The sequence below is a fragment of the Oncorhynchus mykiss genome, chromosome 30 (assembly GCF_013265735.2).
Source record: "Oncorhynchus mykiss isolate Arlee chromosome 30, USDA_OmykA_1.1, whole genome shotgun sequence".
NCBI classification, from domain to species: Eukaryota; Metazoa; Chordata; class Actinopteri; order Salmoniformes; family Salmonidae; genus Oncorhynchus; species Oncorhynchus mykiss.
The window spans coordinates 45,367,407-45,392,399 of NC_050570.1; the positions used below are offsets into that span (position 1 = coordinate 45,367,407).

Genomic DNA, 24,993 nt, shown 5'->3' on the forward strand with positions numbered 1-24,993 from the left:
CTCTTGGAGATAATATCTTCGGTTATAGTCACAGCCGTGTATATCCCCCCTCAAGCGTATACCACGACGGCCCTCAAGGAACTTCACTGGACTTTGTGCAAACTGGAAACCATATATCCTGAGGCTGCATTTATTGTAGCTGGGGATTTTAACAAAGCAAACTTGAGGAAAAGGCTACCAAAATACTATCAGCATATTGACTATAGTACTCGTGCAGAAAAAACACTACTATTGCTACTCCAACTTCCAGGATGCTTACAAGGCCCTCCCCCGCCCTCCTTTCGGCAAATCTGACCACGATTCCATTTTGATCCTCCCTTCCTATAGGCAGAAACTCCAACACAAAGTACCTGTGCTAAGGACTATTCAACACTGGTCTGACCAATCGGAATCTACTCTTCAAGATAGTTTTGATCACTCGGACTGGGATATGTTACGGGTAGTTTCCGAGAATAATATTGACATATACACTGAGACGGTTACTGATTTCATCAAGAAGTGTATCGGAGATGTTGTACCCACTGTGACTATTAACCTTCCCTAACCAGAAACCGTGGATAGATGGCAGCATTCGTGCAAAACTGAAAGTGCGAGCCACCACATTTAACTAGGTCAAGGTTACTGGGAATATGGCAGAAAACAAACGGAGTAGTCATTCCCTCCGCAAGGCAATCAAACAGGTAAAATGTCAGTATAGAGACAAAGTGGAGTCGCAATTCAACGGCTCAGACACGAGATGTACGTGGCAGGTTCTACAGACAATCACAGACTACAAAAGGAAAACCAGCCATGTCGTGGACACCGTCTTGCTTCCGGACAAGCCAGAGGACTGTGGGCTCTCCTCCTCCATGGCCGACTTGAGTAAGACATTTAAGCGTGTTAACCCTCGCAAGGCTGCCGGCCCAGACTGCATCCCTAGCCACATCCTCAGCATGCACAGACCGGCTGGCTGGTGTGTTTTACAGATATATTCAATCTCTCCCTATCCTAGTTTGTTGTCCCCACATGCTTCAAGATGGCCACCATTGTTCCTATACCCAAGAATGCAAAGGTAACTGAACGAAAAGACTATCGCCCCGTAGCACTCACTTCTGTCATCATGAAGTGCTTTGAGAGACTAGTCAAGGATCACATCACCTCTACCTTACCTGACACCCTAGATCCACTTCAATTTGCTTACCGTCCCAATAGGTCCACAGACGACGCAATCGCCATCACACTGCCCTATCCCACTTGGACAAGAGGAATACTTATGTAAGAATGCTGTTCATTGACTATATCTCAGCATTCAACACCATACAACCCTCTAAGCTCATCATTAACCTCGAGGCCCTGGGTCTAAATTGGGTCCTGGACTTTCTGACGGGTCGCCACCAGGTGGTGAAACATCATTTCCACTTTGCTGATCCTCAACATTGGGGCCCCACAACGGTGCATGCTCAGCCCCCTCCTGTACTTCCTGTTCACACATGACTGCGTGGCCATGCACGCCTCCAACTCAATAATCAAGTTTCAGATCACACAACAGTAATAGGCTTAATTACCAACAACAACGAGACAGCCTACAGGGAGGAGGTGAGGGCTCTAGGAGTGTGGTGTCTGGAAAACAACCGCTCACTCAAGTCAACAAAACAAAGGAGATGATTGTGGACTTCAGGAAACAGCAGTGTGCACCCCCCTATCCACATCGAAGGGACTGCAGTGGAGGTGGAAAGTTTTAAGTTCCTCTGCATACACATCACGGACAAACTGAAATGGTCCACCCACTGTGGTGGAAATTCTACCTTTAACCAATAATGAGGCAAAATCAACCAAGGTATTTACTTTTATTAAACGTATTATAATGAGGCTGGTCCCACCCACGCCGGTGAGATGAAGTGAGAGCTTCCTGTACACAGAGTATTGGATAACTTATATAGTCAAGCATTTATATAGTCAAGTGACCCTATGTATGTGTGTGGGGGGAGACAACTGGGTGAAAAGGTTGCCTCAGTCTGTCACAACTGAGTGAGGACAGTAGACGCCAGAATGACAGGAAGTCACTCCAGACATACTTCCTTGAATAATAGCTCAAGGGTTCCCCCAAGTTGGGCATGCCTTTGACTGTTGGTCCAGATGGTCGTACTTGGAACCACACACACACAACATGAATCTTTCGCCCAGAAACAGGCTCCAAACAGAACAATAGTTTCATCATTGGTGTGCAGGATATAACCTTTACTCTGTCTCCAGTTATCTTAAGAGGAACCAGTCAGTTGATTATCAGGTTCTTGGCTGAGTGCCCAGACATCATGGTGTCATTCTACACACACACACACAAACAGTTAGAACTCTTAATAATGTGCAAAGGTACATGAAAGTTCACATGTTCAAGAAGGCTTTTTTATTTTTTTTTATTGTTTACGTTGAAACGGCTCTCCTGTGAAGTCGTGACTTGCGACATAGGCCTAGTTTCCAGAATCGGGTTACATGTTTATTTTTAAATTTAATTGAACCTTTATTGAACTAAGCAAGTCAGTTAAGAACTAATTCTTATTTACAATGATGGCCTACTGGGGAACAGTGGTTTAACTGCCTTGTTCAGGGGCAGAACGACAGATTTATTGACCTTGTCAGATCAGGGATTCGATCCGGGTGACTGGCCCAAGCTTGTGTAACAAGCCATAATATCTTGTCAGTCCACTAGGGACTTTTGTCTCATGTATGTGTATTATGTGTTTATAATTAAATCAATTTGTGTACTGAATTAACAGAAAAGGCTGGGGTTCTTGCGGATTCAAGAAGTCTGCGACGTTCAGAATGAGACTGATATGAGGTAATGATTTAATAGATGACTTATCGATGTATATATCGATGAGTTAAATTTGGGTGATGGTAACTCTTAAACAACTTCTTCCATGATGCCCCAAATTCCTAATGAGTTAATTGTTACATGATTAATTTAATCTGGTAACAATTAAACAGTTAGTGATTCGATAAATAAGTCATAACATTGATGAAGGTCATGTCACAACATATTGGAGCCCCTGTGCGAGGAATGTAAAACAGAATTAGGCCTTACTGTTGTATTCAGTCTCTATAATTTGTGTAGCAGATTACGTTATACACCATTAGAGCCATAGCAAAATTTGTTGTTGGGGGTGTGTGTGTTCATTTGAGCAAAATACTATAGGTTGCCTCCGGTGTTGTTTATCTGACGAAGTCAGCGTGTAAGATGAATTACTGAATGTCTACGAGCCATGACATAGGGGTGGCCGATTTAGGTATTCTGGGAAATTGACTCGTTGGCCATAACGTAGGACTATTTCTGTCTCTCGCGTTTCATGAGTAGACTCGGGTCATTATTCATTTATAGAGCGATTTTACAGAAATTTTAGTAGATATATTCGCTTGATCGAAGTGCTGTCATCTCTCGCGTTTCAGTAGCTTGAGTAGGTCACTGTGTATTTATTTGTTACCGCGTTTTCCGGTAAAACATTGCTAGCGAAGGAAAAGCTGATGGGGTTTGAATGTGAGATGTCATTAGTAAACCCGTTCCCGTATTATAGCGGACCATGTTGTGCTTGGAAGTGAGATTCCTGTACAAGTAAGGCTAGCTGTGCATTAGATGCTAAGCTAACAAAGGGAGAGCAGCCATTTTTTCCCCCCATTGTTTAAAGTGGAATCCTGTTTTGATTTTAGCTTTCTGGGATCAATGACCCTTGGTTGTGAAGAATGCCAGTATAAAAATACACAAAATAGTGGGAAGAACGTGTTCTTACATCTGTTACAACGGGTTACACTTGATAATATCCAGCCACTCTCAACTGATTGGATATGATTGTCTCATTAAATTTAACAAGGAAGTTAAATGGCCAAACAAACCTTTTCAGGTTGATCATTTGGATAAGGTCCAAATTGATTTGTTCCAATCCATGAGACATTTTAAACTTTTCCACATTAACCTAGATACAGCAACACTTTCAGGTTAATTACAGTTGAATTCCCAGATTGTCTATACAGAGATTAATCAATTAAATTGCTTTTGCAAATTCCTTCACGTCCAACTCCCACATTACTGATCCAGTATTGATGGTTCATTAACGTCTGTACATAGATTAAAATCGTTTTTTCAGCTTCCAATGACTCAAAACCCAAGCTATCAAAGGGGGTGGTCTCCAGTCCCCCGCTAATTAGTGAACCCTCACCCATAAAATAATTGATCGTTGACCCCAGCAGTGATACAAATCCGGAAAAAAACAGAAATTGCGACAAACGCGCTCCAAAATCAAGCAACGGGCGCAGGCCTTAAGGTTCTCTCCAGTTTAGCCTCGGTCCAGTACCGCAGTGCACAGTAGAAGCATGAGCAAGAAACGGTTGATATAAAGGGACATGTGGAGAGAACCAGGAAACGAATGACAAAAGCAGAAGAGGAAAACATTCTGCTAATCGAGGAACTGCGTTTTGAAAACTGAACCATTAAATGACGATGAACAATCACAAACTCTTCAACAAAATAGTTTTCTACAGGAACAACTCGATTTAGCCAAAACTCAAGACGATGAAGTCCATGCCAAACTAGATAAATCTGACGAGTTATCTACAAACAGGAGAGCGCAACTTGATAACATTCATGCAGTTTTGATGAATGTTACTTAAAGCAATAATGTTCTAGTCCAAATGCTGCAGACCAAAGACGATCTGTCAATTAACACAATGACCAAGTTGGATGACAAAATCCACGGAACTCATTGAAGTCGCTGACCAATGGAATGATGAGAACTCAGGTGATGAAGATGGAAATATTGATTTCAAAGCAAGGGGAGGAAATCTCTGAATCTCTCATACAGCACTCAAGACCTCTACCTGCAAACCATGACCTGGTGGTTAGTGTTGGACTAGTAACCAAAAGGTTGCAAGATCGAATCCCTGAGCTAACAAGGTAAAAATATGTTGTTCTGCCCCTGAACAAGGCAGTTAACCCACTGTTCCTAGGCCATCGTTGAAAATAAGAATTAGTTCTTAACTGACTTGCCTAGTTAAATAAAGGTAAAATGAAATTTAAAAAATGCCAACTATGAGGCTGATCATAGCAAGTGCGACACTCACGTGTCTAAAATAAGTGCTCTACGCACCCAAGTATTCTCTGCTATGCAGCAGAATACTTAGGTACCATCTGGAGGAATTCCAGAACAGACACGTGCTACAACGTGACTACCCAACCAAGCAACCTAGCTCACAACCAGAGCCTGGTACACAAAGGAGTGAAGACGACAAAAGGTTTCAGAATTTGCCCCTCTCAAGTGTCCCTTAGTCTTCTCCTCTTGGCCTTTTTGGCCCACAATTCCCCACAGGATGAAGAGCCAACCCTCTTACTTGGCACGGAACGCCTTCACAAACTCATCAAAAACTTCTGCACCTTTGACCCCGTTCCAAGCCAAACGACACTGAGACGTTCTTAGCTGACATAGAGGATGCCTTGGATGGCTACCCGAACTCTATGTGCCCTGATAGGCTTTACCTGTTGAAGCGAACGTCGAATAGACTTGACAAGGTCCATTCGTCTACAATAGCAACTCGCAAACACGACAGCTCGCTGGCTAACACTGTCAAACAAGCTCGGAATGAACACCCACAAGTTTACTATCATAGGCTTCGTTCAGTTTACTTTGGCCTACTCACTGAAACAGGAATGTAAGAGCTATTACCATGTTTCTGTTGAACATCTATCCCAACTTCATTACCTACTTGGGCCCTACAGTCCACATTGGTTTGCCAATCTCAGAACTTAGAGAGATTGCGAGCACAGCTTTTAAGGCATCAAAAGTGCGCGACGCTAAGAACCCTGAGATCTTGGGTTTGAAGATTGAACAGGAGCACTCACTCCAGTTAGAGGGTGCGTTATCAGGTATTGGAGCATTGAGAGATGACACACAACAACGGTTTCTACCACGAAACGACGATACCAATCCCCACCGCTGTCGAAATGCCTGTAAAGTGCATAGCCAGCGAAGCGACTACCGCTACAATCGACCTGATCGCTACGTTCCTGCACCCAACCCACACAGTGTCAAGTCACAAGGCTAACAAAAGGTTCAATGACAATCAAAACGTAGACAGATGTTCTCTAGAAGTTATACTATGTGAAGTACTAATGCGAGAAAAAATTGAGAAAGGGGAAAAAGACAAGTCACTATGACCATGGCCGAATTGCTGGACAGGTCCACCAGAATTAACACACTTAGCAAGGATGTAAACAATCAAATTACTCCCACTCTCACTCGAGACCCTATCCAGGGCCTGCTCGATCAAGAAACAAGCCCACAGGCTTTGTCTACAGACTCTGATACAAATGTTGAGTAGAAAAAGGTAAAAAAACATCGTAATAGCCAATTCCACTCAAACCCTGATGAGTCGACCTGAGTCGATCTGCAAGCACTGAGGCTGTTTCAGGAAGAAAATCATCGATAAGCAGAGTGGACTGTTGCTTCCGATGATACGTTTTCCGCTTGAGGGGGACTGAAACCCCTTACAAAGACACTACCGGTGTCAGTCCCGCAACTGACCCGATGACTCCCATTGGTGAAACACTGTGCGATATCACAAAGATATCCTTGTGTCGGTTCGCAGGTACTGGAACGGTTGCCACACGAACGCTGTAATGACTGGCAGGCCACGACAGCCACGGAGTGTTTTGGAGCACAATCACCGGGATATTTGGTTGAAAGGTTACAGCCTAATAACATCTAATAACAACGTGGCTGCTGACAACTCGTACAAAGGGTCAAGCGACATTTTTGTTTGCCTCCGACACCTACACCAACTGCTGGTGGGGTGTTCCCGAGACACAAAGGGGGGAATACTAGCCCAGACCCATAAGGTGCCCTTCGAGGCTGGTGTGGGGGGAGGGGGTCGAGACTACGTGCAACACTATGAGGCCGCCCGAGCAGGAAACAAATCTAGTTGTATCTAGTTGTAAACTTCCCCACAAGAATAGAGAGGAGTGGACAAGCCCCTCGATGTGGATAACCTTAAAATACATCTGAGATATCACTGAGGTGTACCACACTGGTCGTAAAATAAGTCCAGTGGAATTTCCACCTCCAAAAACAAATAGTAACAGTGATCATTCCTTGCCATGTGTAGTCTCAACTACAATGTAACTAGTAAAATGCTCTAATCATGTGTTTCGGTAAGATAACATTTCAGAATGAATTGGTAGGATAGCTGGTCCCCTTGGGTACCACTACCAATGCCAGCAACAGTCAGTCCTGCCACAATCAGTAAGAAGGTTAGAGACCTAACAATTTTAATTGCCATTGATGACAGCGACAGAGGCGATAGTAGTCACTAAGATTGCAACATGTGGAAGGGAATCTCCAAAACACTCCTCTGATGGTTAACACACATGGCACTAATACATAGAACCCTCCATTCAGGAGGAAAGTTATTAGAAGTCATGAACCATGATCACACCGCGTACGACTGGTTCAGTGCTTATAGAGCACTTATTTTGTGAGGTTAGCTCCTCCATGGATGACATAGGTATGAAATAGACTCCTTCATACCTATAGCGACTAAAATGGGGTAGGACACATTGACTTGTAGTAAAACCACTACAGGTCCCCTTGGCATATGGCTTGAGGTCAACACCAATTTTTACTGACCTCCAGTCATTGACCTGGAAATTATCTGATGACGTCAGACTCATTCTGAACAGGTTGCAGCCTGCCAGGATACTTGGTTTTCTTTCCCTTGGTGTGTGTGCTTGTGTAAGCATAAATGCACATGTACAACAAAACATTTAATGAGGATTTACGCTAGGATCACTTAAGGGTCAGAGCAAAATAACAGCCTTGGTAAAGTTGAACATTTACCCTGAAGCCTTTGACTCTACAGCTACAGTACACCCCAGAGGTCCATAGGTCATCCCTGTAGACTGTCCGAAGCTAGTGCCTTGCAGCTGTTGATGTATCATGTAGTCATCAACTTAGGATAGTGCCCTAAGCTACACACCACTAAGTAGGAATGCCCTAGATATGACATTAGACACAATGCCATGGTAGGATCATTTAGCCAAGACTGTGGACGTATATAGAATACAGTCCAATTAGATGATTGCGGTGTGGTTACTATATTTTGTATATCTTTTGTTTGTGTTTTTATTCATTTTTGTTTCATTTTATTTGACACTTAGGTAGCCACAAACAAGTTCCCCATACAGTTACCAGTTAGTGCCACAACGTGGCTCATTTGGGGAAGAAATGTAATGATATACAGTGGGGCAAAAAAAGTATTTAGTCAGCCACCAATTGTGTAAGTTCTCCCACTTAAAAAGATGAGAGAGGCCTGTAATTTTCATCATAGGTACACTTCAACTATGACAGGCAAAATGAGAAAAAAAATCCAGAAAATCACGTTGTAGGATTTTTTATGAATTTATTTGCAAATTATGGTGGAAAATAAGTATTTGGTCAATAACAAAAGTTTATCTCAATACTTTGTTATATACCCTTTGTTGGCAATGACAGAGGTCAAACATTTTCTGTAAGTCTTCACAAGGTTTAGAGGGTCTCGCTGCACCAGTGGAGGCGGTGGTGTCACTTGTAAATGACGTTGAGGGTCTTGATGCACAGGTGGCGCCCACACTTGTGGATGACGTAAAGGGTCTAGCTGTAAAATTGCCACTCGTTGCCCAAGGCACATTAAATGGATCCAAAATGTTATGCAGCATTGATGCAATGATGCAGCCGGTGTGTTCAAAGCATTAGACCGCTGTGCCAATCGGGAGCTCTATTAAATTATCTGACCCCAATCTCAAATTCACTGCAGAAAGAAGTTGAGAAACAATAGTTTCTTGGATCTTACAATCCACAAAAAAAGGTTGGTTGTAAATGTGTCATTATGACTCTGATTCTGGCTGATTTTTGAAAGGTTTTCAGATGTCTTTTTTAGACGTCAATATGACCTACGAAGTCAGAATCTGACCTGAATAAGACGTCTTATTTCTAACGTCCTCATAACTCATATCCAACCGAATGAGTTTCTGACCTCCCAATATTATTATTGTAATGCTGTGCTCATGCATCTCACAGCAGCAATGTTCACTGAAAATCCATCTATATATACAGTGCCTTGCGAAAGTATTCGGCCCCCTTGAACTTTGCGACCTTTTGCCACATTTCAGGCTTTAAACATAAAGATATAAAACTGTATTTTTTTGTGAAGAATCAACAACAAGTGGGACACAATCATGAAGTGGAACGACATTTATTGGATATTTCAAACTTTTTTAACAAATCAAAAACTGAAAAATTGGGCGTGCAAAATTATTATTATACTAGTAAGCCAAGTGTTTACCTTGATTGAATGAACCTCCATGAATATGTGATACATTAACTGATAATTGATGACAAGATAAACAGATTATGCGCAACCCCAAACAACAATATAGGCGGTCTGGAACGCGGCCATTCTCAAATCAAGAATCATTGGTCCTCAGACCATGTGATCTACAGTAGACTTCCTAGGCGGGTGATTGAGTATTTTGTTGGATATTGATTCTTCTGAGTTTGAGGGGGCTGTGATTTAATCGCTTTGAGATCCATTTCACCTCAATCAAATAAGTTTTAGCTAAAGGACGACAAAAGACCATGGCTACACATGAATGAAAAGCGTCAGTTTACCATACGACTAAATGGTAATGTAATTTTAGCTACGCGAAATCGTACGTGTTTTCCCTTTTAACAGGTGTTTACCAAAGAGTGTGGTTAAGCTAGTTAGCTAACCAACGTTTTCATAATCTTTTGCGCTAGTTTACCTCTGCAGTCGAACTGTAATTTAGATAGAAAATGAGCTTACTTTTTTCCTAATGGTCGTTGTTAGTAAACAAACGGACAAAATGCTACTAACTAGAACTCAAGTAGTATAGCCAAATATTTTTTTTAGCGTTCGCCAACGAGGCTAATTGTTAGCTTTCTGGCGTTGAACGGGTGAATTGAATGCTCTTGCTGTCACGCATCTAAAATGTTGTTCTTCTCAGTTTTCTAGTTTATGTGCATGCACATTCGCTCAAAAAATACTGATGAGTGAATCTGCTTAACTTTCTCTAAAAACGAAATTCCTCTTATCTGCCCGCACTCCTGATCTTTAATTGAGGTCTGATGGCGAATCAGACTGATGTTTACAGACCTTTTAATAGTCGTGAATGGTGTAGGCCTAGAGCAGACAACTCCATATTATGCATGAGTCATGACAACTTATTTAGCATATCAATGTGTTACATTGTCTTAAGTTTCTATTCTGAAAGATTGCACCCATCTAAATAAATCCTTCTCTCTTTGGTCCCAGGCTCTCATGACTGTGTGGTCCTCTTGTATGAGTATGTTGGGAAGAAGACTGGACCTGCAGCATACGGAGGTTCCAGACGCCTACAGAGGGAGAGGCATTACCAAGGTTCGACTGTCTGACAATATGGAATGGAACCATGGCCCAATGCCAAAATAGACACTACACCCTCACTCCTATTATATCCCTACATCTTTATCTTTATATTTATCTGGGCCTTTCAGATAAGTGATGCTAGTCCAAAGGTCCCAGTATTAGTAGTTAGGCATTTGAGCCCATGGCCTTGTCCAGAAACAACCCCTAATGTTACCCATCATTTTCAATATCACAACAATTATGCAGGAGGACCTTCTTGCAATCTGGAGCTGCTCAGCTCATGCTGTGTATGGAGATAAGTATTTTGGACATCTTTAACCCAGTAAGAGATAGTAAATAGTTTCCTAAGCTGGCAGCCGATAAACTGATTTTATTGGACAGTTTGGACTCTTTCCCATCTAGTTCTCTTTATAAACAGCTGCCTGGCAATATGAACGTTGCTTGTAATTCTGGAAATCCAAACATTGGCCTGTTTATTCAGTGCTTTGCCAGATGAGCTCAGCTCAGAGCGCTGGTGGGTAATATCAAGGGAGCAGTTATGGTAGAGATAAGAGGAAGAAGGAAATTAGAACATGTTTTGTTTTAAGATCAGTGTAGACCGGAATGTTACCGTTTTCAAATCTTTATATCAAATAAAATGTAATAAAGCAAGTGTCTCACTTCATCTGCAGTCCCTGGTTACTGCATGTATTAAAATAAAACCAGTGACAAAGACAATTACTTTGTAAACTCAAGCTACAAAACAATTCCTACATTAAATGGCAATGTTCTGTTGTTTGCAGGTGCCATAGATTTTGAGGTGGAAGAGGATCTGAAGGCTCACCTGACCTGCTGGTACATCTAGAAATAAGTCAGAGAATCCCCAACCTCAATACCTGGAGCACACCCACCCAATGTGACCCCATGACAGAGAGGAGCGGAGAGAGACTGAGGTAGAAAGCATGGGCTCATGCTTTTGGTTTGGAGGGCTTTGTGCTCTGTTTGTTTTGGGGGGGGGGGGTGTTAAGGGAAAGGGCAACTATACTAGACCTATCCCTACGGACATAAAGACTTCCTGTTGGAGAGCAGTGGTAGAGGAACTGTCCGAGTGCCATTGTCATTACCTGTCCATGGGCATGGACGTTTGTGTGTGTGTGTGTGTGTGTGTGTGTGTGTAAAAACAAAGGAATGTTGCAGAGTCTTTCTGCCCCCAAGGCTGTCTTCTCCATCACGCTTCGGCAGTATTGCTTTCACCTATCCTGTCTTGGCTGGTCCTTGAAGAGGAGTGAACAATGTCCTCTCGTCAAAACCGGAAAGACATAACAGCTGTTCATCAGGACCTTGATTAGCTTTTTAGAACCTTCATTGACAGTTGGGGTGATCTTCTGTCTGTAAAAGCACTAATTCAGGGCTGTTCTACTACAGTTCAAAACTTGACATTTTGTCTATACAGTTTACAAGCATGGCTTAAAAAAAGCAGAAAACAAAATTCCAATATCAAGTGACAGGTTTTACCCTTTGTATTTTTTATTTGCTGAGTATCTTAAACTGCAGTAGGGATTCTCTCTGGCTTTGACCTAGGTGAGATATACTATTTGCTTGGTGACTGAATGCATACTGGTCAGGTAGGCAGTCAAACTGATGACAGTCTTCAGAGGTTGGCTCTGTAGGTCTGTCTGATAGAGATGGGTATAAAGTCTGCAGACTGATATTATTTTCGATGTCTATCTATGTCTCTTATTTTAAACTGGCTAATAAATTGAAATGTTTCCTAGTATACTTCACCTCTGCAGAATACCAAGGTGCACTTAATACCAAGGTGCATTTAATAAGGTGCACCTTTAAAATGTAATATATTGGAGAGGGAGGCAGGCTAAAGAATTGTCACCTTGGTTTACACTTCCCAGTGTAGAGTTCTACACCATGTGCGATTTAAACCAGAGATCAACTCACTAGAGAAGCTTGGATAGGACAGGACACAATATGGGTGAGTATTCCAACCTGAGGCAGTGTGACAGTCAGTTGCATTGAAGCTTAGTTTTATTTTAACTAGGTAAGTCCGTTATGAACAAATTCTTATTTACAATGACGGTCTACCGGGGAACAGTGCCTTGTTCAGGGGGCAGAACGACAGATTTTTACCTTGTCAGCTCGGGGATTCGATCCAGCAAACTTTCGGTTACTTGGCCAACGCTCTAACCACTAGGCTACTTGAGTGTAGCCCGTAAGGGAAATACCCAGTGGAATAATTTACCTGCTGCGCTACCTGGCTATAGAATGGTTTGTCCTAGTCGAGTCCCATAGTGTTGTCCTTGCTTGCGATTGGTCATCTCCCAACTGTTACACAAGACATGAACATGATTTGTGTATGCCGCATTTACCGCATTTGTGTTGAACACATTTTGCATTACAGTTTACGTCAAAAGGTACTAGTGTAGTAAATTAAACTGACCTCTACATTTACATGGTGTAAATAATGAGTGGTACATCCCTACATGCGTTAAATTAATTATGGAAAATGTAGTACATGAAGTCGTCCTCGCAGTGTATTGGAAGTATTGCATACACTACATATCCTAGCTTGCACTGCGTCGACAGCAGTCGTTTGTTGGTTCTCCAAGATGGCGTCGTTGGGAAGGAGGCGCGGTGTCCAAGTCAACAGGGAGAGGTCAGTTATACTCAACCATTGCCATAATCACGACTATTTGTGTCCAATGTCTATTTTATGATACCCCACACATTCACTATTCCAACATGTGGCTTTTAAAAGCAAAATGCATCTGTCACTTTCCGGAATTCCTTCCTCCATAACTGCTCATGTGATGTTTTGATTATCATGTTTGCTAGCCTGTTCATCAAAGCTTCAAAATCAAGTTCTGGATAGGTTAGCCACCCAACTAAAATAGTGTGAAAACATGCCGTAACGTTACAAAGTAGATATACAACAGATATATTTGATATGCGCTAGTATAACACAACGTTTACTCACCGCTTGCAATTTACGTATTAGCTAGTTTTCAGAGCAGCAAGCTTCCAAACAGCGGTGGAGCTAATCAATGTAACGTTATGCAAAGCTGCGTCCGTATACAGCACAACAACTAATATAGGTGTTACTGGAATTGTTGAAACAGTTGTGAATGATCAACATGTTCGCTAACCCCGAGTTTTGTCTACGTTAGCTAGCTAACAGTAGTTAGCTACTTGATGGGTGCGTTCGTAATTCGCTCTGGCGTGTCTGACTTAGTGTGCTCAGCCAGGGTGAATTTACGAACGCAGGCTTATTTAGCTAACCGTGTGAACCTTGTTAGAAGCTAGTTAGCACTCTTGCGCGGGGCATAATGTTTGCAAAGTGGAGGATTCGAGTTTTACACGTGAGTTATTTCTATTTGATATTGCTGCATTTGTTTTCTCCCGCATATTGTTTATTGCCCATAGCTACGTTAGCATTAATACCATAGCTTATTACTAATAGGCAACTTGACAGTGACTGATGCCTACTTAGTCAACTCTAAGAATTTTAAACGCGAGAACATACCCTACTTACCCTTTGATTCAACAGCTCTTATTTATGTCAAACATGCACAGGCAACACATGTCAAAGTAACACAAGTGTCTTGTTTTTACCATACATTGTGCTGAAAAAAGTTGTGCAGTAATCTGATATCAAGGTCATGGACTAAGTCAATTTAAAGAAAGTAGTTGTTCCCCTTATTTCTTCACAAGTGGTATTCATCTTTTATCTTTATTTCACCTTTATTTAACCAGGTAGGCTAGTTGAGAACAAGTTATCATTTGCAACTGCGACCTGGCCAAGATAAAGCAAAGCAGTTGGACACATACAACAACAGAGTTACACATGGAATAAACAAACATAAAATCAATGATACAGTAGAAAACGTCTATATACAGCATGTGCAAATGAGGTAGGATAAGGGAGGCAAAGGCAATAAATAGATCTCTACATCATCATTAAAAAAAATGGTGCAACCACTTGCCTTAGGCCCCGAAGCTGCACTATTGCTATGAAGCTTGGAAAATAATGATCTTTTCCATCTACTTACTATTTATAATCTCCTCTTTCTGTGCACAGGGGAGTGATGGCGGCAACGGACTGCTACATCGTTCACGAGATCTACAACGGGGAGAATGCGCAGGACCAGTTTGAGTACGAGCTGGAGCAGGCACTGGAGGCACAGTACAAGTACATTGTGATCGAGCCCACGCGCATTGGCGACGAGACGGCCCGCTGGATCGCCGTGGGTAACTGCCTGCACAAGATGGCCGTGCTGTCAGGTACCGCCTGCCTCCTGACGCCGCTCTCGCTACCGCCCGAGTACTCGCGCTACGTAGCACTGCCCGCTGGTGCCCTCAGCGTGGCATGCTCCACCCTCTATGGAATCTCCTGGCAGTTCGATCCCTGCTGCAAGTACCAGGTGGAGTACAACAGCCAAAAACTCTCGCGGCTGCCCCTGCACACACTCACCTCCTCCACGCCAGTGGTGCTGGTGCGCAGGGACGACATCCACAGAAAGAGACTCCACAACACGATAGCGCTGGCCGCCCTGGCCTACTGCGCCAAGAAGATCTACGAACTCTACGCGGTATGAGCACACTCTGAAGAGGTTTTTAAAAAAAAAATATATATATATATATATATATATATAATAAACGGGAAAAGAGAATCCGCCAAGTGGAAGCCATGCGCACAGTCGAGGGTTTGCCTCTAACCCCCCCACCCCACTTGAGTGGGTGCTTCATTTTGAGCTGTTTGATGGATATAGTTAAATCTAGAAGGAATTATTTTTACCTTCTAATTTTCTTTACTTGTAAGTGACATCACCAGTGCACTTATCCATATGGAACCCTTGTGCCTCTTCCCCGTCCCTGTACCCCTCAATACACTAAGTTAGTGCACAAGGGTAGCTAAGTAAAAATAAATAGACTGAATCGTGTTGCAGTTGAAATGGACAGACTTAAGTATTACCAACATTTGTCTATTCCTTGTAGTTTTACTGTATCCCTTTCTTGCTGATCAGTACGTCACCCTTTCATTAAACATTAGGATATTTCAAATTCTCCTTTCTGTATTTCTTTTTTCATTAAACAAATTCTACACCATTTCTTGAATCACAAAGGCAATAACACTACCTTTGTTTTCAGATTTTTGTCTTTCTAGGTGTACTCACTCTTTGGAACAAAGTCAAGATCTTTAAACATACTTGTTTGGTCATCCCTCACCAGTCAAAGTTGTTAAGGACAAGACAGACCAACACGAGCGCAGCAGGTCCTTTTGCCTTTATTCATTTCTTAACTATTCTACATGTTGAATCGCCACCATTGTGTTGTTCTGTCTTGTCCTTTACACACATGCAGTCATGGGTAAAAATCCTGTCCAATTGGAGCTCTTTGTGGGGACTTGCTGTGAGTGTATGAGTGGGTTGTGTATGTAAGGGACATATACACTACCATTCAAAAGTTTGAAATGTCCTAGTTTTGCCTCCCGGGTGGCGCTGTACTGCAGCGCCAGCTGTGCCATCAGAGACTCTGGGTTCGCGCCCAGGCTCTGTCGTAACCGGCCGCGACCGGGAGGTCCGTGGGGCGACGCACAATTAGCCTAGCTTCGTGGGGCTTGGTCGGTAGGGATGTCCTTGTCTCATCGCGCACCAACGACTCCTGTGGTGGGCCGGGCGCAGTGCGCGCTAACCAAGGTTGCCAGGTGCACAGTGTTTCCTCCGACACATTGGTGCGGCTGGCTTCCGGGTTGGATGCGCGCTGTGTTAAGAAGCAGTGCGGCTTGGTTGGGTTGTGTATCGGAGGACACATGACTTTAAACCTTCGTCTCTCCCGAGCCCGTATGGGAGTTGTAGTGATGAGACAAGATAGTAGCTACTAAAACAATTGGATACCACGAAATTGGGAGGGGGGTAAAGGTCCTAGTTTTGAAAGAAAACCAAAACAATTTTGTCCTTTAAAATAACACCAAATTGATCAGAAATACAGTGTAGATAATTGTTAATGTTGTAAATTACTATTGTAGCTGTAAACTGCAGATTTTTTTTCTGGAATATCTACATAGGTGTACAGAGGCCCATTATCAGCAACCATCACTCCTGTGTTCCGATGGCATGTTACGTTAACCTTGAATTAGCTATCATTTTAAAAGGCTAATTGATCATTACAAAATCCTTTTGTCATTATGTTAGCACAGCTGAAAACTGTTCTGATTAAAGAAGCAATAAAACTGTCCTTTGGAGCATCAGCATTTGTGGGTTTGATTACAGGCTCAAAATGTCCAGAAATGAAGGCTATTCCATGTGAGAAATTGCCAAGAAACTGATCTTGTACAACGCTGTGAACCTTCACAGAACAGTGCAAATTTTCTCTAACCAGAATAGAAAGAGGAGGCCCCAGTGCACAACTGAGCAAGAGGACAAGTACATTAGTGTCTAGTTTGAGAAACGGATGCCTCACAAGTCCTCAACTGGCAGCTTCATTAAATAGTACCCGCAAAACACCAGTCTCAACGTCAACAGGTGACTCCGGGATGCTGGCCTTCTAGGCAGAGTTCCTCTGTACAGTGTCTGTTCTTTTGCCCATCTTAATCTTTTCATTTTATTGGCCAGTCTGAGATATGGCCTTTAAATAAAATTTAAAAAACTCTGCCTAGGCCCGCTTCACTGTTGACATTGAGACTGGTGTTTACAGGTACTATTTAATGAAGCTGCCATTTGAGGATGCTCGGTGTATATGGATCTGATTCCCAAATGGTGCCAGTAGTCTTGTGTTTTTTAATCTTAAAATCAGGTTGTTTGCTATGTTGTCCGGTCCTCTGGCAGTCTCTATGGGGGTGCCACAGGGTTAAATTCTCGGGCCAACTCTTTTCTCTGTATATATCAATGATGTTGCTCTTGCTGCGGGCGATTCCCTGATCCACCTCTACGCAGACGACACCATTCTGTATACTTCCGGCCCGTCCTTGGACACTGCTATCTAACCTCCAAACGAGCTTCAATGCCATACAACACTCCTGCCGTGGCACTAGTAAACACTAGTAAAACCAAATGCATGCTTTTCAACTGTTCGCTGCCTGCACCCGCACGCCCAACTAGCATCACCACCCTGGATGGTTCCGACCTAGAATATGTGGACATCTATAAGTACCTAGATGTCTGGCTAGACTGTAAACTCTCCTTCCAGACTCATATCAAACATCAAACCAAATGCATGCTTTTCAACCGTTCGCTGCCTGCACCCGCACGCCTGACCAGCATCACCACCCTGGATGGTTCCGACCTTGAATATGTGGACATCTATAAGTACCTAGGTGTCTGGCTAGACTCTAAACTCTCCTTCCAGACCCATATCAAACATCTCCAATCGAAAATCAAATCAAGAGTCTGCTTTCTATTCCGCAACAAAGCCTCCTTCACTCACGCCGCCAAACTTACCCTAGTAAAACTGACTATCCTACCGATCCTCGACTTCGGCGACGTCATCTACAAAATTGCTTCCAACACTCTACTCAGCAAACTGGATGCAGTTTATCACAGTGCCATCCGTTTTGTCACTAAAGCACCTTATACCACCCACCACTGCGACTTGTATGCTCTAGTCGGCTGGCCCTCGCTACATATTCGTCGCCAGACCCACTGGCTCCAGGTCATCTACAAGTCCATGCTAGGTAAAGCTCCGCCTTATCTCAGTTCACTGGTTACGATGGCAACACCCATCCGTAGCACGCGCTCCAGCAGGTGTATCTCACTGATCATCCCTAAAGCCAACACCTCATTTGGCCGCCTTTCGTTCCAGTTCTCTGCTGCCTGTGACTGGAACGAATTGCAAAAATCGCTGAAGTTGGAGACTTTTATCTCCCTCACCAACTTCAAACATCTGCTATCTGAGCAGCTAACCGATCGCTGCAGCTGTACATAGTCTATCGGTAAATAGCCCACCCAATTTTACCTACCTCATCCCCATACTGTTTTTATTTATTTACTTTTCTGCTCTTTTGCACATCAATATCTCTACCTGTACATGACCATCTGATCATTTATCACGCCAGTGGTAATCTGCAAAATTGTAACTATTCGCCTACCTCCTCATGCCTTTTGCACACAATGTATATAGACTATTTTTTTTCTACTGTGTTATTGACTTGTTAATTGTTTACTCCGTGTGTAACTCTGTTGTCTGTTCACACTGCTATGCTTTATCTTGGCCAGGTCGCAGTTGCAAATGAGAACTTGTTCTCAACTAGCCTACCTGGTTAAATAAAGGTGAAAAAAAAAGTGAAATAGAAAACTTACATGTGGTATTTTACATTAACAGCAACGCGACTTGGCCGGGTTACAAGAAAACAAATGTCATGTCTCACTAGTAAATTAATAAGCTGTTGTAGGCCTTTGGAAATTTCAGTGAGAGCAATATTAATGTGTTGATTTACTTTTTGGAATATTATTTGAAATTGTCAGGTTTTGCAGCTTGATGAGGGCCTGATTGTCATTCTTTGCAACACTTGAAATTGTTTGCAAGTGTTGATTATGACTGCATTGGAAATGTAACCAGCCAACCAAGTATTTGGCTATCATCGGTACAGGGCAACATACCCCGCTTGCCTGTTTCATGTTTCGGCTTTGCAAAATATTATACAAACTAAACAATGTCCATCCATGAACAACCTTCAAAGTCTTTGTTGGGCCTGCAGTTAAAATACTTACAAAATGTACAATGTTTTTTTTCTAGTAATTGTGCTAGATTAATACATCCAGCTTTGGATTATCTTGATATGAATTTGAGAGTCGACATCAGTTGAGAATCGTGTGATACCAGAGAAGAGAGCGGCCCAAGTCGGTGGAAAATCTGTCTCCCTCTGGTAGATGGTGTATTTTTGTTGTTTCGCAGACCAAGCAAGGAGTTTTTGTATGGAGTGTCGAATTTGGTCAACAGAAAAATGAATGGCTTATTTGATCAAATATAAGTTTCGTAATGCTTAAGTTGTTACGAGTGAACTGATATAAGTAGTAAACGTGACTTCCCGGCAGCATAGATATAAAAATAAAAAAATTCCCCTCGAGTTGCGGTCTCTGCCTGGCCAGTTCCCCTCTCTCCACTGGGATTCTCTGCATCTGACCCTATTACGGAGGCTGAGTCACTGGCTTGCTCGTGCTTTCCCATGCCATCCTTAGAAGGGGTGCATCACAACAGTTATATCCTGCCTGGTTGGCCTTGTACGGGGTTAACTTCAGACTGGGCCACAGTGTTCCCCGACCCCTTGTCTCAGTCTCCAGTATCTATGCTGCAATATTCTATGTGACGGGGGGCTAGAGTCAGTCTGTCTTATCTGGTGTCCAGTGTGGACTTAAGTATAATATTCCCCCCCCGAAGATCTGAGCCCTGGGACCATGCTTCAGGACTACCTGGCCTGGTGACTCCTGGCTGTCCCCATCCCCAGTCCACCTGGTTGTGCTGTTGATCCAGTTTTTGCTGTTCTGTCTATTGAACCCTGACCTGTTCACCAGACGTGCTACCTTGTCCCGGACCGGCTGTTTCGACTCTCTCATTCTCCCATGCCCTGGCTTGTTCGCTCTACCTCTGAATGCTCGGTTATGAAAGGCCAACTGACATTTACTCCTGAGGTGCTGACCTGTTGCACCCTCTGTAACCACTGTGATTATTATTTGACCATGCTGGTCATCTAGGAACATCTGAACATCTTGAAGAAAAATCTGGGCTTAATGGCCATGTACTCTTATAAACTCCAACCGGCACAGCCAGAAGAGGACTGGCCACACCTCAGAGCCTGGTTCCTCTCTAGGTTTCTTCCTAGATTTCATCCTTTCTAGGGAGTTTTTCCTAGGCACCGTGCTTCTACTTCTGCCTTGCTTGCTCTTTGGGATTTAGGCTGGTTTTCTGTATAAGCGCTTGGTAACAACTACTGATAATATAAAAAGTGTTTAATAGTATTTTTTGGGCCTTTGTTGATGGGAGTCATCCTTTTCCTCATCTCCTTTGAGAATATTGGCCAGTTCCCTCAAGTTGGTCATGCCTCCATCTGTAGCGGCCTTGGGAGAGGGTGACAGTGTAGGATGTTAATGTGCTATGGTGCCAGGTTTGATACAGAGAGACCTCACTGAAAACAATATGTATGTTAGTGGAGGATGGGAGCACGTCATAGACGGACCTTAACAGGAAGTGGATTCTGGCAGGCTCCATCCTTCACAGCTCACCCTAAGAAAGACTCCTCTCTGTTGTCTCCTACCTTGTCCAAGCCCCCTGTGCACCCAACCCTACTGCTTTAGCCCTTCTCTGTTCCTCCACCATTTTTCTGATTTCCTAGTGCACCAGGTGCCTCCTTTCGGTGATGTTGGCTTTGGCCCAGCATGTGGTTTGTGCTGTTCCAAGGCCCTGTCTTGGCAGATGTTCCGCACTATGTCTACTCTCAGACTGGTTGAAGGCATTGGTGGCAGACCATTTCCTTCCTGTCTTACCTCAATCATTGCACCTTGTAACAGTGGGGCAAAAAAGTATTTAGTCAGCCACCAATTGTGCAAGTTCTCGCACTTAAAAAGATGAGAGGCCTGTAATTGTCTTCATAGGTACACTTCAACTATGACAGACAAAATGAGAAAAAAAATTCCAGAAAATCCCATTGTAGGATTTTTTAATGAATTTATTTGCAAATTATGGTGGAAAATAAGTATTTGGTCAATAACAAAAGTTTCTCAATACTTTGTTATATACCCTTTGTTGGCAATGACAGAGGACAAACGTTTTTTGTAAGTCTTCACAAGGTTTTCCACACACTGTTGCTGGTATTTTGGCCCATTCCTCCATTCCTTCCTCCTCTAGAGCAGTGATGTTTTGGGGCTGTTGCTGGGCAACACAGACTTTCAACTCCCTCCAAAGATTTTCTATGGGGTTGAGATCTGGAGACTGGCTAGGCCACTCCAGGACCTTGAAATGCTTCTTACGAAGCCACTCCTTTGTTGCCCGGGCGGTGTGTTTGGGATCATTGTCATGCTGAAAGACCCAGCCACGTTTCATCTTCAATGCCCTTGCTGATGGAAGGTTTTCACTCCAAATCTCACGATACATGGCCCCATTCATTCTTTCCTTTACACGGATCAGTCGTCCTGGTCGCTTTGCAGAAAAACAGCCCCAAAGCATGTTTCCACCCCCATGCTTCACAGTAGGTATGGTGTTCTTTGGCTGCAACTCAGCATTCTTTGTCGTCCAAACACGACGAGTTGAGTTTTTACCAAAAAGTTATATTTTGGTTTCATCTGACCATGACATTCTCCCAATCTTCTTCTGGATCATCCAAATGCTCTCTAGAAAACTTCAGACAGGCCTGGACATGTACTGGCTTAAGCAGGGGGACACGTCTGGCACTGCAGGATTTGAGTCCCTGGCGGCGTAGTGTGTTACTGATGGTAGGCTTTGTTACTTTGGTCCCAGCACATCACCAGCTTTGCCTTTGCTACTTTGAAGTTTTATGCCAGTGATGAGATTGGTAGTTGTAGCTTTGCTTGAGAAGTTGGGAGCATGCCAAGCTATTACATTTTTTTAATTGAACCTTTATTTAACTAGCCAAGTCAGTTAACTTCTTTGGGATATGGGGCGGTATTTTGACGTCCAGATGAAAAGCCTGCCCAAAGTCAACTGCCTGCTACTCAGGCTCAGAAGCTAGGATATGCAAATAATTGGTAGTTTTGGATAGAAAACACTCTAAAGTTTATAAAAACCGTTAAAATAATGTCTGTGAGTATAACAGAACTTATTTGACAGGCGAAACCGAGGACAAACCATCCAGGAATTTCTTTTGAGTTCACTGTTTTCAATTTGGATTTCTATGGGAATCTAGATTTCTGAGGCATCTGGTTGCAGTTCCTATGGCTTCCACTAGATGTCAACAGTCTTTAGAAATTGGTTTATGTTTTTCTTTTGAGTAATGAAGAAGTAGCCTCTTCCTTTCTGAGTGTCGAGTCTAGTGTACCGTTTCGTTTGGGGAGCGCGACCTGAAGCTCTCTCCACATTCATTTTATACGCTATTGAACGCAGTATATTCAGTCTTAAATTTGATCGATTATTTACGTTTTAAAATACCTAAAGTTGGATTAGGAAAGTTGTTTGCAATGTTTGGACCAAGTTTACAGGTAACTTATTAGATAATTTGTAGTCATTTTGGGCGATTTGGAACCGGTGTTTTTCTGAATCAAACGCGCCAAATAAATTTACATTTTGGGGAAATAACGACAGAATTTATCGAACAAAAGGACCATTTGTGATGTTTATGGGACATTTTGGAGTGCCAACAGAAGAAGATCTTCAAAGTTAAGGCATGAATTATATCGTTATTTCTGAGTTTTGTGTCATGCCTGGCGGGTTGAAATATGATTGTCATGTGTTTGTATGATGGAGTGCTGTCCTCAGATAATCACATGTTTTGTTTTCGCCGTAAAGCCTTTTTAAAATCTGACACAGTGGCTGGATTAACAAGAAGCTAAACTGTATTTTGGTATATTGCACTTGTGATTTTATGAAAGTTAAATATTTCTAATAATTTAATTTGAATTTGCCGCTCTGCCATTTCACCAGATGTTGTCAAATCGATCCCGCTAACGGGATTTGATCCATAAGAAGAACAAATTTTTATTTACAATGATGGCCTACCCCAGCCAAACCCTGATGACGCTGGGCCAATTGTGTGCCGCACTACGGGACTTCCAATCACGGCCGGATGTGATGCAGCCTGGATTCGAACCAGTGACTGCAGTGACGCCTCTTACACTGAGAAGTAGTGCTTTAGCGCTGCACCACTGGGGAGCCCTTCCTGGGTGTCGTTTGCAGCTCTCTCTAGTGCTGTTGATAAGGTGAACTCGTACAGGGTTAACGGACAGGTTATTCGGGGGAGAACAGAGTGCTGGTACATCCAGGCTTTGAATTTACCAGGGAGCGAGTCCTGTCTTGTGGAGGCTTTCTTTCAGCTGGCTCTGTAGGACCTTGATGTTATGGCTGTCCTTTGGGGTCTCAGCGTACCACTTTTCCAGGAACTTGATAGGGTTATTGATGTATGATGGAATTACCTTTTTCTGAATTGTCATGGTGAACCTGTCGGTAACCATGCCTTTTCTTATTACCAGGCTTCTTGTTTTGCGAGGTTTGAATGTCATCCTGGCCATCCCTGCAGTTTCCTCCAGAGCTGACGGGACCCATCGTGCCTGCATGTGGGTGGTGGTAGTGATGGTGTGGTCATCAATAAACCATTTTCTGTGGTTGTTGGATTCTTCCCGGGCCTCATGACTTTGTCAGTAGATTTGATGATCAGGTTAATTCCGATCAAAAAAAAATATCACTGAGATGGTACATCCTGTGACTATTCCCCTTTCCAGGGCTTGCCATGATGTGGTGATGTTGGCTGAGAACCTGAGCTTGATGTTGCTGTAGTAGCTGCTTTTGGGTGTTATCGTGAATGTGATAAAGCTTCAGGTCTTCGAAGATGAGGGAGAGAGGTCACTGCCGTTGATCTTGGCCTCCCCTTTCAAATGGCTGATGGCGCTAGTGTGATCAATACATCCATGGAATTCTGGTATGTCTCCCTTCTGGACAGATGAGTCAGTGTAGTTGTTTCTCATTTAGATGGTGAGTCTTGCAAGGATGGAGAAGATTATCCTCCCACGTTGAGTAGGGATATGGTGTGGAACTGGTTGATGTTGGAAGAGTTATTTCCTTCTGCCCTCTGCCAGCATGTTGGTATCTCTCCCTTCCTCCAAACCGTTCTGATCAGCTTCCATAGCCAGCATAGGAGTTTAGGGCACATTTTGTAGAACTTGTATGGAAATCCATTTGGACCAGGTGCCGATCTTGCTCTGGCCTTTTTCACCAGCTCTACGACTTCCCTCCATGTTCGCATTCAGGTTGGTCGATTGGTGAAATTCTCAGGCATTGCCCAAATGGCTCATTCCTTCCCTGGTCGGAGTACCTCTCCACCTTAGTTGCCTGAAGGTTGCCAGATCTCTCCGCTTCCAGTGTAAATGAAATGAAGTGGAAGGGGTTGGCTCTCTGCTTTGCTGTCTGTCTCCTTGTTCTTACCCTTTCCGCATTCTGGAGTGACATCAGGTTACTCTGTGTCCTGCAGTTCCTGTAGAGCTTTGCGTTGTGTGGCACCTGCCTCCCTGAAGCGCTTGATGAGTGACTGCAGTTCTTTGCGAAGCCTAAAAGCCTACATTTTCTGTCTGTTGGGTTGATTGTTGCTCTCTTCATTGTCAAATCTTTCACTGTTCACCACGGGCACAAGCTTGGACAGGGAAGTGAGTGTCTTTTCCCCACCAGTGTTGTTTCTAGGTTGTTGTCCAGGTCGTCATCCAGCTGTTTCCAGGCTGCGTTGTTGTTGTGGCCACTTGACATTCCTTGCTCTGGGTTCCACATCCTCTGGAGTCTCTGACTTTCACCTCCTTTGAAGGCGTGGCAGCCTCAAGTCGTTCAGATGCGGAGAGGTCTTCAACACTATGGTGCTGGCTAGAAACCTCCTAAGTCTCACCAGATAGCAAGTCTGTGCGCTGCTGCTTTGTTGGCTCAGGTAGGCACTTTGCC

The 24,993-nt window shown here is 43.3% G+C and overlaps 1 protein-coding gene across 5 annotated transcripts; it reads left to right on the forward strand.

Moving 5' to 3' along the window:
* Positions 1 to 1,289: 1,289 nt before the first annotated feature.
* Positions 1,290 to 15,474, forward strand: LOC110521920 (transmembrane protein 11, mitochondrial). 5 transcript variants are annotated; one of them, XM_021599887.2, is made up of 5 exons: positions 1,290 to 1,816; positions 2,754 to 2,815; positions 10,330 to 10,434; positions 11,205 to 11,354; positions 14,492 to 15,474. In XM_021599887.2, the coding sequence occupies exons 4-5, from the start codon at positions 11,326 to 11,328 to the stop codon at positions 15,006 to 15,008; spliced, it is 546 nt and encodes a 181-aa protein (XP_021455562.1). In that variant the 5' UTR covers positions 1,290 to 1,816; positions 2,754 to 2,815; positions 10,330 to 10,434; positions 11,205 to 11,325; the 3' UTR covers positions 15,009 to 15,474. The 5 variants fall into 5 exon arrangements, with proteins under 5 accessions (XP_021455562.1, XP_021455563.1, XP_021455561.1 ...); XM_021599888.2 differs by lacking the exons at positions 1,290 to 1,816; positions 2,754 to 2,815 and adding an exon at positions 9,462 to 9,679 and having other exon boundaries at positions 11,205 to 12,388; XM_021599886.2 differs by lacking the exons at positions 1,290 to 1,816; positions 2,754 to 2,815 and adding an exon at positions 9,462 to 9,679.
* Positions 15,475 to 24,993: the final 9,519 nt, after the last annotated feature.

Excerpts from the sequence above, each read along its gene's own strand:
- LOC110521920 (XM_021599885.2), top strand. The coding sequence starts at position 13,023 with ATGGCGTCGTTGGGAAGGAGGCGCGGTGTCCAAGTCAACAGGGAGAG. Across the intron at positions 13,070-14,491 it reads GTCCAAGTCAACAGGGAGAG|GGGAGTGATGGCGGCAACGG; the intron begins GTCAGTTATACT and ends TTCTGTGCACAG.